This window comes from Heterocephalus glaber, unplaced genomic scaffold (assembly GCF_053883595.1).
Source record: "Heterocephalus glaber isolate CG9 unplaced genomic scaffold, H.glaber_assembly_v1.0 deba00001813, whole genome shotgun sequence".
NCBI lineage: Eukaryota > Metazoa > Chordata > Mammalia > Rodentia > Bathyergidae > Heterocephalus > Heterocephalus glaber.
Genome location: NW_028258484.1, coordinates 470,498 through 485,276, shown reverse-complemented (window position 1 = coordinate 485,276; position 14,779 = coordinate 470,498). Strand labels below are relative to the sequence as shown.

At 44.6% G+C, this 14,779-nt stretch overlaps 1 protein-coding gene across 4 annotated transcripts in view; it reads left to right on the top strand.

Moving 5' to 3' along the window:
• The window catches only part of Epn2 (epsin 2), a 111,521-nt gene that overhangs the window by 56,974 nt on the left and 39,768 nt on the right, over positions 1–14,779 (top strand). For 3 of the 4 annotated variants that reach the window (XM_004868771.4, XM_004868774.4, XM_013067065.3), the window contains exons 2-3: positions 9–766; positions 2,780–2,950. In XM_004868771.4, the coding sequence (XP_004868828.2) occupies positions 172–766; positions 2,780–2,950 (766 nt within the window). In that variant the 5' untranslated portion in view covers positions 9–171. The remainder of the gene's footprint in view (positions 1–8; positions 767–2,779; positions 2,951–14,779) is intronic. The other variant, XM_004868775.4, reaches the window with a different exon arrangement.

Here is a 14,779-nt window from a genome sequence, read left to right as displayed (position 1 = left end):
CTTTTTAGGTCATGGCTAGCTTCTTGGATCTGAGGCTCCAGAGGAGGAAATGACTTCAGGGCTCTTACCCCAGCTTGATTGCGGAAACTGGACCTTCACAGGGTGTGGACTTACTGAGGAAAGGCAATTCTTTCTTTAAAGGGCTTTAAATTTGTAGCAAAGAAAATAAAAATGACGACTTCGTCTATCAGACGGCAGATGAAAAACATTGTGAACAATTATTCAGAGGCTGAAATTAAAGTCCGGGAAGCCACCTCCAATGACCCATGGGGTCCATCCAGCTCTCTGATGACCGAGATTGCTGACTTGACCTACAATGTGGTGGCCTTCTCAGAGATCATGAGCATGGTGTGGAAGCGGCTCAATGATCATGGCAAGAACTGGCGGCATGTGTACAAAGCACTAACACTGCTGGACTACCTCATCAAGACAGGCTCCGAACGTGTGGCCCAGCAGTGCCGTGAGAATATCTTTGCCATCCAGACTCTGAAGGATTTCCAGTACATTGACCGTGATGGCAAGGACCAGGGTATCAATGTGCGTGAGAAGTCAAAGCAGCTGGTGGCTCTCCTCAAGGATGAGGAACGGCTGAAGGCAGAGCGGGCCCAGGCTCTCAAAACCAAAGAGCGCATGGCCCAGGTGGCCACTGGCATGGGCAGCAACCAAATCACCTTTGGCCGTGGCTCCAGTCAGCCCAACTTGTCTACCAGCTACTCAGAACAGGAGTACGGCAAGGCTGGGGGATCACCAGCCTCCTATCATGGCTGTAAGTAATCAAAGTGCTCCCTGCCCCTTGTCTGATTGGGCCCCTTGTCTGATTGGGCCCCTTATACAGATGTGGCAGCAGGGGAGAGGGAGGTAGGTAGTATGGTACCATGTGTACCCTGAGGCCGAGGGAGTGGTGATCACCTTAGGGCCTGACTCTGTTCTAAATTCTCAGCTTTTGGCAATCCAGATAACCATGCCCTTGGTCTGGATTGAGATATGGTCACTAACGGGCTTTGAGTTCCTTGGGTGCTCTGTGGGTCTCCTTTGTGCATCTGGGAAGTACGGCCCCTGTGGCTTCCTGGGTCCTCAGGAGATGGACACTAACGCGGGTCTTACCATTTTCCTGCTGAGAAGGTCTGCCAGCAAAAGGATTGTCCTGCTGCTCAAACAGTGGGGAGCTGACTGATAGCCTGAAGAAAACAAATGCTCTTTCTTGATTATCTTCTTCTTTAATCTCACATTAAATGTTTTTCTACTGACTGAGCTGCAGGTCTCTTGAATGGCTCAGTGTAATTATTCTATTTCAGTATCATGGAGGATGGAGATTGGATTTCTCTGTCTCAAAGAGGGGAAAATGGAAAGAAACATTTGCAGGTGGTTAGTGTGAATTCCAGATGTGCAAAGGGACTTCTTTGTGATTAGGTTGCATGGCTGTATCTGTGTTGGGCAGAGCTGACCTGTATTTTGGGTTTGCCCATCTTTCAGAAGAGAGTATTTTGGTCTTTGCCCTTCTTTCAGAAGAGATTTAGAGGGCAGAAGTGGTGTTCAGGAAATGATACATGCTGGTCTCTGAACCATATTGGCATTCTGGTTGTTCACTGAAAGATTCCAGAATAGTGCCCTTCCTCCACCTTCACAGTGCTGTGTGAACAGTATGGACCCCATACTCAGAAAGGTGGCTCTGGTGGCCTTGTGGGGTGGGGCAGGGATGACAGTGGGGGTACAGAAATTGTGTCTTCTGGATGCAAAAACAAAAGTGCAGGTTTCCATTCTGTGTTTTTTGGAATTAATAACACTATGTCTGGATAATAGAAAACTTGTTTTTTTTAAAGGCAGTTGTTTGTGGTTTGACAAACCCCTGTTAACCCTTGCTTGGTTAATGGTTTTGTCACTAGACCACTTAGCAACATTTCCTGCTTTTGGAGGTTCAGTTAGACTTTCTATTTGTAGGGGCTGCCACCAGGAGTTTGAGAAATGTGTCAAATGGGAGATTTGCGTATCAAAATCAGACTTCCTGTCTCTAGGAATTCTAAATTACTGGGAGCATGGAGCAGGTTAGCATTTTCTTGTGCCATTTTTAGTTATCATTTCCTCTTTTAGTCTGAACTGTTTTGCTTAAGCAATGTTTGTAACCTCTGTTAAACCACTTGAAAATGATTCAACTTTAATCTTCACAGGTCTCCCTTAGGGTTAAGTTTGTAAACCACCCTCTCCCATGAAGATTGCCCTTTAAGTAAAGAAACTGATTTGTTTCTCTCAAGGACCCTTCTGCCATAGCGCCAGAAAAGGATCTCTTTGAATTGCCTTTTGCTGTGGTTGTGATATATGATCAGGGAAGTGGTTCTTTTCTTTCCATGCCTCTTACAGTCGTTATTCTCTAGATGCCAGAGGATACAAAGCAAGGAGCTGAAACAGCACCATGTTCATGAACAGTCTGTGAAACATTCCACATGCAAGAACGAGACTGAGGGGATAGCAGCCTGGTTGTTTGATCTGGCCCCTCCTTCTTATTTTGAGCCAGAGCCATGGGCTTTGCTGGGCTTCCACTGGGCGAAATGATGCCCCAGCTCTGAAGTTTTCTAGTTCCCTCAGACCTTGAGCCTGAGTTACATAATCAGGGTCAGATTGTGTTCAACAGGCTCTTCATGACTGGCTTCCAAGCACAAGGGACAGCAGGGGTGAGGCAGGGCTCTGGGTGGCCTCAGCCCATGCTCCCTGCAGGGCTGCTGCACATCCTCTAATGGTCTGTCTCTCTCTTATGTGTATGTGTGTGTGTGTCCCTGCCCAACAGCGCCTGAGGCCTCACTGTGCCCTCAGCACCGCACAGGGGCCCCACTGGGTCAGAGCGAGGAGCTACAGCCACTGAGCCAGCGCCACCCCTTCCTGCCGCACCTGGGGCTGGCTTCCTGCCCAAATGGCGACTGGGCCCAGCCCTGCCTCACTTGTGACCGGGCAGCCCGAGGTGGGACGGCGGTTTGCTTTTCTCCTTCCTAGAAATGCTGGGCAGCTTGTTGGGGGGTGCTTCTTATGCCAGTACAGCCAACTCTCTCCCTTTCTCCTGCTGGGGCTGGTGGTCCAACCTCCAGCACCCTGGAACCCTCTTATACCTTTCTCCCCAGGAGATCTTGGCCTAGCCATGTTCCCTTTCATATGATCACATACCAACTGCTTAGTAGTGGGACTGCTTTGGGTAGGCATGGGGTGATGGCCCCTTGTCTCCCTAGGCCTCATGTCCTGACAAACTGGAGAGGGCTCTGCTGCCTGCCAGGCTGCCAGTGGTGGTGGATCAGACCACTTGACTTGAAGTGGAAATATCTGTCTCAAACCTCACAATGCTGGCACCAACCAGGTCCTAAATTGATGGTCACTGGAAGCCATCATCCTTGGTGCAGTAGTTGATGCCTTGCTGATTATCCAATGGGATTGTTTTTGCTTCCCAGTCAACTGCTGTCATTCCTGAAATCCCTATTACCACAGTAAATAGAGAGTTAGCTGTACTGTCAATTCTAGGTCATGGTGTATGAAGATACTGAAATCAATGGATAACTAAAAATGGGGATTCGCTTCTCTTTGTTTGTTTTTGGTTTTTTTTTTTTATGTACTGGAGATCAAACTCAGGGCCTTGCGCTTGGGACTTCTCTTTTAACTAATTTTTTTTTTTTTTTGTACTGGGAATCAAACTTGGGACCTTGCGCTTGCTTGCAAGGCAGGTGGCAGAACCACTGAGCTAACTCCGTGGCTCTTTTAACTAATTAATAATGTATCCTGGTCAGAGCCTATACTGTTGGAGGTTAAACTGGAAATAGATTTTTCACTGTTGTTTGTAAGAAAATGCTCTCAGTTTAATCTTCCTTTGGTTGGAGGTAGGATCTGCTTGTGAAGAAAGCACTCTTTTCTACTCTTAGCAGAAGGGGCTCTGACAGCAGGCTTTTTCCTGACTTCCCTGATAAAGTATCTAGCCTTTTATTCAGCCCTGGGGACAGTTGCTGTTCATTCATGCCTCATTAATATTACAGCTTGTTTGACTTGATATATGTGTGTGATCACTGTATTTAGTGCTAAGATTTTCCTTCATCTCCCTGTCTTCCCCTAAAAGTTTATACAGAATTTTGGTTCCTTCTATGCTGACCTTAGAAAATATAAGGAAGATCAGCTTTGTGCTGAAAAGAATATCAAGTTCAAAGCTTATTTGAATGGACACATGAATTACATGTCCATTTCTTCTGCCATATACTCAGGTTTCCACAGAACTTCACAGAATTTCCCCTTTGTTTTCCTTTGTTCTACCCATTTGGTAACTGGTAAGATCTCTTGAACCTTGGTGGTTATTTTGGGTTAATCTGTCCCTATAGCTTTGATATTTGCTTCTTTTTTTTTTTTTTTTTTTTTGAGACAAGGTGTCACTGTGTAGTTCAGGGTGGCCTTGAAGTCACTGTGTAGCCAAGGCTGGCCTTGAATTTGCAGTGATCATCCTGCCTCAGCCTCATGAGTGCCACAGTTACAGGTGTGCACCACCATGCTTGGCAACATTTGCCTATTAAAACCAGGCCTGGCTATCTTTTCAGCTGGGCCCCCTCTGATCCTTCCTCTGCGCCTTTGCCTGTGTGATTCCCTCTGCTTGGATGGCCACCTCCCAAATCAGTCCAGTCATTCAATGTATATAGTCCATGTGGATTTCTCTTATTTTTCATCTCTAATATGAATTAAAGATAAATATCAGTATCTTTTTATTTAATAATTTTTAGTGTATGTGCTGTGAAGCAAGCACATATTTAGTAATTTTTTATACCCCAGGTGAATTTTCAGCAAACAAGTGGTGTTACTTGGGATTGCTGTTCATCCTTAACTATTTGATACAAGCATTTCTTTCCATATTCCTCACCTACCCTGTGATGCCATGGGGTGGGACCCTGTCCTATGTTACTTTTCTGTTCTTTCTTGTGTTGACTGTTAGGTAGGTGGATTTGCTTGGAGTGCACACTTGCAATCTAGCAGTGGAGAAGTCAAAGTAACCCCAGCCTTTCAGAAAAGAATCTCCTGAAATGTAGTCTGTGACTCATGAAAGACATTTGTGAGGGAGATTTTTAGGACCCAAACCCTGCAGGAGCAGAGGTAGCTGGTTGCTGAGAAGCCTTCTTGCATGAGAGCAGCCATGGTGGGAAGGTGTCTCATGCTTTTGACTGTTGTCCTGATGGGTAGTAACATGATGGTGTTTGGGGACAGCTTTCTGTCATGAGCCAGATATCATTTCATCCCTCCTCTCCCTCATTACTCTCAAATGTCTATAGATTTGACTGTGGATATCTCCCACATTCTGTCCTTCATCTCATTCTGTCACCTTAGTCCAGTGCTAGTCTTTTGATTGATTTCTTTCCTCTCAGCCTACACCGTCCTCATCTTTACTCATCTTTATCCTATGCTCTGGTTCTAGAGCTTAGAGTACACCTTTAGATGCTAGTAGCTTCCCTCCAGGGTCATCCCTGAGTTTTTGTCAAGGCAGATAAAACCTTCCCTGGTTGACCTTGGTCACCTCTTTCAGGCCCCGCCCCCCCCAATCTCTCTGGGTCCCTGTCCTCCAACAGAAGCATCTAAGATCTTAGGTCTGTTGACATCTGCCTTTGCTCTCAGCTCCCACATTTCCTTTGGGACATTGTTTACTGAGTTCCCGGCCACCTTGCTCTCCTTCAAATGCCCTAAATGCACTCCCACCTCAGCCTCTGTGCTAGGCACTTCTCCTGTGGTGCTTGCATGGTAATGGAAAGGAAAGCATTTAGCATGTTATATGATGAGTGCTCTGGAAAATAGCAAAACCAAAACAACCCTGTGAGTGTGTGGGGAGCAGTGAGGGTTGTTTGTAGTGTGGAACACACAGGGATTAGAGAAAGAGGTAGAGTGTACTCTGGAGAGCTGTGACAATGTACAGGTTTAGGTGGGAATGTGCTCAGGGCATTTGAAGAAGAGTAAAGTGGCCAAGGAGGCGGCTGGAGCCAGTGAAGGAGAAAGGCTGGTAGGGTCATGGTGGAACATGGCAAACTCTGGCCTGTAGGGTATGTAGGGTGGAGTCTCTCAAACTACTTCTGGCAAGGAGCATTCCTTAAATTCCTAGTCTGTCCCAGCCAGATACTTTAGTGTCAGTGTTTGGGTGTTGTTAACAATGTCAGATAGCTATAAAAAGGGGCTCACTATACTTATCTTGTCACAGACCACATGCTCTGCTCCATGAACTGGCATGAAGCCTTCTGGGTCTACATCAAACGGCCCATTGGCTTTTACTCAATCAGATGGGGAGCTGGGGAGAAGTGGTTTGAACATAGGAGAGACGCCATCTGAATTAAGGGTAAGAAGGGTTAGGAGGATCTCTCTGGCTGTATGTGAGGCAGGGCAGGAGCAGGCCACTTACTGCCTTGGTCCAGGTGGGAGACAATGGGTCTGGAGCCTGTCGTGTGTCAGGAGTCTGGGAAGTGGCCAGGCCTTTGGAGTGACTTCCTGGAGGCCTGTGAGCAGAGTCCTGGGTGTGAGTATGACTGTAGGTGCAGCAGGTTTGGTGAGGATGAAACATTGAAGTTGTCTACTCAACACGCAGGTGGAGATGTTGAGAAGTCTGGAGTCTGGGAGAGAATTCTGGGCTGAAAAGGGAGGTGTTGGTGCATAGATGGTGCTTCTGACTTTTAGCTTTTTGGCCTCCCTGTGTTCAGGTTTACTTGAAGGCTCATGGCACATTGGCTGCTTCCCCACCCGCAAGGGCTCAGCTTACCCAAGTTTGCTACCCTCACACGGTCCTGTCATCAGGTGATGCTTGGGACTGTTGTGTGTCGGCCAAAGCTGGGTGGCGTGGAAGAGACTTCTCAGGTCAGAGGGCTGAAGGCTCTGCCCAAGATCACAGAAGTGGCAGCTGGCTTGGGCTCGGGCCCAGGTGTGAACAGCCTACCTGTGCTCCCATCCAGCGACCTTGTCATCTTCTCAGCTTTTGCTGGACTGGCCACAGCACTTAGTAGGCTGTAAAGGAATTACAAAAGTTCTTGAGAGTAGTAGGAACTTCGTTAAATCATAGGTGACAGAGAGGTTTGTGAAGATCCTAAGATTCAAGGATGAGGCCTGAGAAAAAAGATTGCTGCTATCCTGTGTGGATGACTGGGACCAGATATCCTCTTCCTCCTGTCTCCTGCCCTGGCCTGGGCTCCATTGTGGGCCAGTGAGAGACAGCAGTGCCTCCCTAGTTCCACAGCCTTTGCTCCCTTTTGCTCATCTCTTTGAAACAGCCTCTAGTGTCAGCTCCTGATGTATTGTGAACCAGCCCTGTGTTGCCTAGTCTCTTGGACTTTTTGGTGGGAATTTAACTGCCAGGATCCCTGTTCTAAAAAAAAGTAAAAAGAAAAAGGAAGGCAGGAAATCAGAATAGAAGTTCTTGTCATCCTCTGATTTACTTTAGTGAATCAGGACAACTTTTAAGTACAGAACCGAAGTTTTGTGTTGGGCTTTCCCCCAGATGAGTGCTGTCACCCAACCTTCATCTCCAAATGGCCTGGCAGTCTGTCTGGGTTATGCCTTTGGCACTGTGGCTGGTGCAGGGGAGCCAGCTGTGGTGTGGTTCAGGTCTTCTCCTAGAGGAGTGTTAGTGAGCCCTTCACCTCCAGGGCCTCAGGCATTGGCTGCTCCCCTCACACACCATGGGCAGTGGCTTACCAAGTGATTACTGGAGATTATGGGCATTTAATGTGTTTGCCTTGCTTCACTCCAGAAGGGATTTGAGTTAGCTTGCAAAACACATGCAGTGCCATAGGATTAAGTAGATAGCAGAAGAAAGTGGGGCAGAAGGGAATTATGGGTGAGAAAATAAAATAGCCAGAGTCATACATAGTTGGTAGAGATGGGTCCAAATTTGGCTTTGACCTTCTTAGCCAACAAATCAAGAAGACAGTTTCTCTTTGGATTCTGGACAGGTATCCAGGGTCTAGGTGCAGGTACTGGGGTTCAGGTGCTTACTGTGGCACAGGTGGGAGGGGCAAGGCCGGAGAGCAGTTGCCTAGAATAGTTGGCATGGTGGTGGTGATAAGCACTGTCCTGTAGCTGCCCTCTCAGTTGGGCCTGACCCTGGAGCCCCCAAGCTGTGACTTCACTCCCTAGTGGTCCACCTGGCAGGAATCCAAAGGGAGTTCCAGATCCTTTCATGGCTGTTGCATTTGTTCCACAGCAACTAGCCATTCTAAACTGAATAGGAAAACTCTGGAGAATCTGAAAGCTTCTTGTCACCATGTCATATTGTGTGTGAGAAGTCCCCAGAGGCATTGGGCTTTCTGACAAGCTGATTCTCAATGGCAGAGGAACCTTAGGAGTAAACCAGACTGGCCATGGCCCCAACCCTGCTGGCCAGACTCTGAGAGAAGAGCTGGAGCTTGTTCACACACAGAAGAGAACACTTAATAAATAGGCATCTGAGAAAGGAAGTCCAATACAGGCCTATTTTTTAAAATCTGAGGCTGTGGGGAAATATAATAGTTTAAGAAAAAGAGAAACCTAAGCCATTGTGTCCCTCAGAAGTGCTCCTGAGGTGAAGCTTGGAAGGAGCCTGGGCCAATCTGAGTTTCCTGAGAGCATGGAAAGGGAGAAAGGGAGGCAGGGAAGCTCCAAGGTGTAGGATAGAAGGTAGAGGGTGTTGTTAGGAAAGGCCAGGGACAGCCAGCTACTGGGGAAGATGCCTGGCCCTCAGGGCCTCCTGCCAGCTTTGGTGGTGGACCAGGGATTTGGTGGGAGATGGAACTCATTTGACACTGTGTTTTGCTGAAATGGACGTGCTCTTCCTGTGTCTTTGCTGCGGTAGGTTCAGGGCAGGGGCAAGGTGTTACTGCACTTGAGAGACTTAATCTCTGGTTTAATCTTTTTGTTTGGAAAACAGAATCACAGAGGATGCTGGTCTGTAGTATGTACACACTGTTGGAGGTGACAGTTTTATTGACATATCTATCCAAATGTCATATATAGATGACACTCATTCTTGCAACAAAGGGCTTAGGTCTTCAGGGTGATTTAAATGTGAAATGTTGGCTGGCTGAGCTGCTGAAGCTGGCATTTGCCTGAGATCCAGAAGGCCCAAGGGTCACCTCTCCAGAGCCTTTGCTTTCCCTTGTGAGGGGGCCATTGGTCTCCTACACATGCACCAGGAGACGGGTGGATGTGGTTAATTAGGAAGTTGAGATGGAATCACTCAGTCAGAAGTGGTGAAGCCAGAATTTGAACTGGGGTTTTGGAGAATACCGGTTCTCTTTCCTCCTTCTCTTCCTCCTCCTCCCCCTTCGCCCGCCTCCTCTTCCTCTTTTGTTTTTGAGACAGAGTCTCATTGTGTAGTTCAGGCTGGCATTGAACTCACTGTGTAGCCTAGGCTAGTTTCTGACTCTCGATGATCCTCCTGTCTCTGCCTCCCCTAGTGTTGGGGTTACAGGTGTGCACCACCATGCCTGACTGGTTCTCTTTTCTGTTTGTTTGTTTGTTTGATTGGTACTGGGAATTGAACTCAGGACCTTGTGCTTGCCAGGCAGCCGAGGTGCTGCTGAGCTACATCCCCAGCCCCTCTTTTCTTTCCCTGTAATTAAAAATTAGTTTTCAATTTTGTTTACAAATAGAGGAATGTAGTATATGCCTGTTGCAGTTTTAGGATTGTGTGGTTCATCTCAGATAATGCTTTTTTCTTTTATGGTTTTTAAAAGCAAGAACACACCTATTTACATGGCACCAGTCTGGAATCCCAGCTACTCAGGCAGCTGAGGCAAGAGAATCACAGGTTCAAGGCCAACCTGGGAAACTTCATGAGACCCTGTCTCAAAATAAAATAAAAAGAGCTGGGGATATAGTTTAGCAGTAGAATGCTACCCTACTATGCGCAAGGCCCTGTATTAAATATTTACTCCAGGACTGGAAAACAAAATAAGAGTATCTTCATAAACTGTTACTTAATTGAGATCTAGATCTTACAGCGCTCTCTCAGTAAGTGTGATGAGAAAAGGGAAGTGTTTTTGGTCAGGTTAGACAACATGGCCACAACCACATGTCACTAGTCAACTTTAAGGGGACATTTTAAAGTTATATGAATAAAAATAGGAAGAAAAGCATAAGGATATATTGTATTTCTCTTTACATGGGAAAATAGACTGGTAGTCAGCTTTCTATCACTGTGACAAATCAGAGGAGGAATAGTTTATTTATTTATTTTTTCGGTACCGGGGATCGAACTCAGGACCTTGTGCTTTTGAGGCAGGTGGCGGAACCACTGATAAATCCCTGGCCCAGGAATAGTTTATTTTGGCTCATAGTTTTGGAGGTTTCAGTCCATGTTGCTCATTATTTTGGGCCTGAGGCAAGGCCAGACATGGTGTCAGAGACCATGTGATGGAGCAAAACTATTTACCTCATGGCAGCTGGAAGAAGGAAGAGAACAAGGGGAGGAAGTGGGGACAAAATATACCTTTCAAGGGTTGACTCCCAGTGATCCACTTCCTACAAATAGGACCTACTTCCAGAAATTTCTGCTACCTCTCCAAAGCTCATTAAGCTATGAATTCATCCATAGATCAGTCCATTTATGAGGTCAAGAGCCCTTGTGATCCAGAGGCCCAACCTCTGAACACTGCTGTTTGGGAACCAAGCCTTCAATATGAGCTTTTAGTAGACATTTAAAATCCAAACCATAGCATTGGCCATATAAAATCTGAATATAATCTCTGTCTACCATGTTATCCTGTATTATTTTCTTCAGAGTGTTTTTCATTGTCTGAAATTCTCAAGTTTTGTTTTTTTTTACAATTCAGAAAATATATTTTAAGAAATCATTGTCAATTTTTATAATAATGTTTGAAGCCCATTCTTTGTTGATAGCCTCCACATTTCTATGGTTGTCATTGTTGCTGTGTTTCTTATCTATGACCACCTCACTTTTATTTCCCTTCATTTGTGGATTCTTAAGATGTTGCAGAAGGTTCATTCCTGTACTCCAATACAGATTCACTCCTTCTAGCTGCCTTTTCTAGCATCAATATGCTTTTTAACAAATACACAAACAACAAGCAATGACAGCAGCCAATTCCTCAAATGTCCAGATTAATAACTGTAGCATGCTAAAGAAAGGTGCGTGTAAATAGCTGGAGATGGTATATGGTCCAGAGTCCAGCATAAAATATATTCCTTTCTAAGCACTCCCTCCATTCCCCTAATCCGAATACATGCATTAGAATGTAGCAAAAACCCTTTAGAAACTTCTCTTAGCCAACTGCAAACTTAACTGTTGCCACAAGTGCAAAAGGGTAGGATGTGAACCTGTAATTCGCAAAGCTCTTTAGCCACTTCAATTGGTGATAGAACAGAAAAGGAAAAATTCCCAAGTATACACATCAGTCTGTCTCCACTTTTTAGAAAACTGGAATAAAATGGGAAAGTGCCATTTTTATTTATCCTAATTGAATTTTATTCATATTCTTTTTTTGGTATCGGGGATTGAACTCGGGTCCTTGCACTTGCACAGCAGGCAGCAAAACCACTGAGCTAAATCCCTGGCCCCCTAAGTGAATTTTAAATGTCCTTTTGACACAAAACAGTATATACATAACACAGCTACACAACCTTTTTTCAACTAGACAACAAGTGTCAAAACCCTGTGGATGTATAGGGTAAAACAAGAGAATTGTTCCTATAACTGGTAATCTGACACAATGTCCTATTGCCATGAAAAAAAAAGGTCCACTTTCAGTTTATTCAAGTTTGTTTTCATGGTTTTTAATACCTCTTGATAAAAAAAAAATCAGACTGCCGTAATTTGTGTGTGCTGATCTTCATAAAAAAGGCTTGTTATCTGGGTCAGAGTTAGTGATGTCAGAATATCTGTAACGATCAGGTTCATTGTCAGTGACATCTGGCGTTACAGAAGTTGAACTCCTAGCCTCTGGATTTGATGGCTTCTCTACTGTTTTTGTGAAGTACAGCTTCACCTTAAAATTTGGAGAGAAATACTGGGTTGCTTTGTCTTTATTTGCTTTGTTGAGATCATTTTTTGTTAAAGTAAGTACTACATATTCTTTATCATTATCTGCATGCTCTGTACTGCAAATACTATCAATTTCTTGATCACATAGACTTCCATTTTCTACTTTTTCTGAGGTTTCCTCTGGTCCTGGTTGAAATTCTTAAGTTTGTATTCTCTCTTTCTGTGCAAACTAAGTGTTGAAGCAGGAAGCCTATTTATGTACCCCTAGTGCCTCTAGCACCAAGCCTAAGTCAGGAGAGGTGCTTGATAAATAATTCCTGAATGATGAATGTAAGAAAGTCCTCTCCTCTCCTATGGTTTTTTTTGTTTGTTTGTTTTTTGGGGGGTACTGGGAGCGAATTCAGGACCTTGCACTTTCTCGAGGCAGGCGCAGTGCCACTGAGCTAAATCCCCGCCCTCGCCCACAGTATTTTTATGTGATGTGGTTATCTCTGTTGGTGTCAGTCCTGGGTATGTTAGTCATTTGAAAATACATTTTGAAGGCTTTCCCAGAAATACAGAAATATTTTATATACAGTCGTGTGCCATATAATGACATTTCCATCCCCTCCTTCTGGCTGCTAATGGAGAGCTCAGTCTAGCACCCTTTGAGGGGCTCCCTTCAGGGGCCTGCCTGTCTTTCTAACCTGTAAGCAGGATGTGGGCATGAAATAAGTAATTCTATTTGATTTTCATTGTAAAAGTAGTGCGTGTTCATTAAATGATAGTGTATAAAAGGTAGGGAAAAAAGATGCCAGTAACTTATAATGCTATTACACAAACAGCTGTTGTTCCACTTGGTGTATTTTCTCCTGGACTTTTTTCCTAAGCATTTTCTTTTCTATCTTTGGATGGTGTTGTAAATGCAACTTTGACATCCCTGCTGTCTCATGACATTATAACAGAACATTTTCTGTGTTTCTTGCACAACCCTGTAAATATTTTAACAGCTGCATACAATGCAGTCAGCTCTGAGTATCTTTAGGGGATTGGTTCCAGGACCCCCAGAGCATACCAAAATCCAAGCTTGCTCAAGTCTCTTACATAAATGGTGTAGTAATTACTTTCAACCTATGCACATTATCCTATATACTTTAAATCATCTCTAGATTACTTTTAATACCCAACATGATGTAATTCTATATAAATAGGTGTTCTACTCTATTGTCTAGGGAATGACAAGAGAAAAGTGTCTAATTTTTTCCCCATATATTTTCAGCCTGAGGTTGGTTGAGTCTGGTGATACTAAACCCATGAGCACTGGGCTGTGTTCCATTGGGTAAAGATTCCTAAGTTGTCCCTGTCTTGTTGTGAAACTGTCAGACACACTCCCCGTATTCACCCAGATAGCTCAGCAGTTTGTCAAGTGACAAGGTCTCAGCTGCCCAGACTGTCATTGAGGGCATTTGTGTTATGCAGTATTGTCATGACCATCAGCAAACAGATCAGCACAGACTTGCTGCACTGACTCATCTGAACTATAGTTCTGAATATAACAGTGTCATGGACATACTTTTCATAACCACTTACCATATTCAAAGCACATTTTCACTAGTGGTAGTTTGTTCTGATTGCTCACTTTTTACACCTGTGCATGTCAGGGCTACCCTAAACTTCAAGGAGCCAGCAGCTAGTACCTGAGGCCTTTCCCTGCATGGGGGTAATTTAGGAGAGCGGGGCACATCAGTAGGGTGCTCAAAGTGCTGCCTGGGTCTGGGTGGGGAAACTGCCAGGTGGTGCAGAGGGTCTTTAACCACTGTGCTGTTTTTACCCTTGGCTCCATCGTCATTTCTGGCATTGGGCAAGTGAGTGGTGGGATAGGCTTTGAGTGCAGAAGCAGTCGCTCCTCACACCCCCTGCCCTTGTACCTGCAGAGGGTGCCTTTCAGCTGATTCCAAAATACAGCAGCTATAGTCTGGGATTTTTTTTTTTCCACCCAACTCTATATACATTTTTCATGTTGCTACCAAGTTACACTTTAAAGATTAAACCTTGGGACAGGTTACTTAACTTCTCTGAGTTTAAAATTTTTAATCTGTGAAGTGAGCATGTCCCCAGTACTTAACTCCTGGGTTATTTTTTAATTTACATATGCTAATACACATTCATACACACATGAAAGGCTCCAGCAGTGGATTATCCGTTGTTATCCTTATGGACAGTTATTTTCAGGTTCTCATCAATATAGATAAAACTGTGGTAAACTTCTTTGTGCAGGCAGTGGTTTTTTTTTTTTTAAAGGATTTTGTGGATTATTTCTATGTAGAAGTTCCAGATATAAGATGAAAAATATATGACTAGGAAAAATGTATACTGTTCTCTTTTGAAACTTTGCAAATGTTTTCCAGATTTTGCCCCCAGCAGCAGGTGTGAATGCTCAATTGACAGCCTCTGAGCCCTCAGTGGGTACTGTAATTTAAAAAATTATCATCAATTTAATAAATGAAAATTTACTGTCAGAAAGTAAACTCATTTTTAAAAGAGGTGGAAGGGGAGAGGATTGGGGAAAAAAGATAATCACGATGCAGATTATGTACAGGTACAAATTCCTGATGACGAATGTGATCATTATGTGTGTCTAAAATGTACCAATAAAATTAATTTTAAAAAATAGGTTTCCCCCTGGGTGTGGTGCCTGTAATCCCAGCAGTTGGGAGGCTGAGGTAAGAGGATTGCTGTGAGTTCCAGACCAGCCTGGGCTACAGAGTGAGTTCAGGACCAGCTTAAATGACATAGCAAGACCCAGGCTCTAGCAACCCCCTCAATGGATTTCCCAGTGGGAGC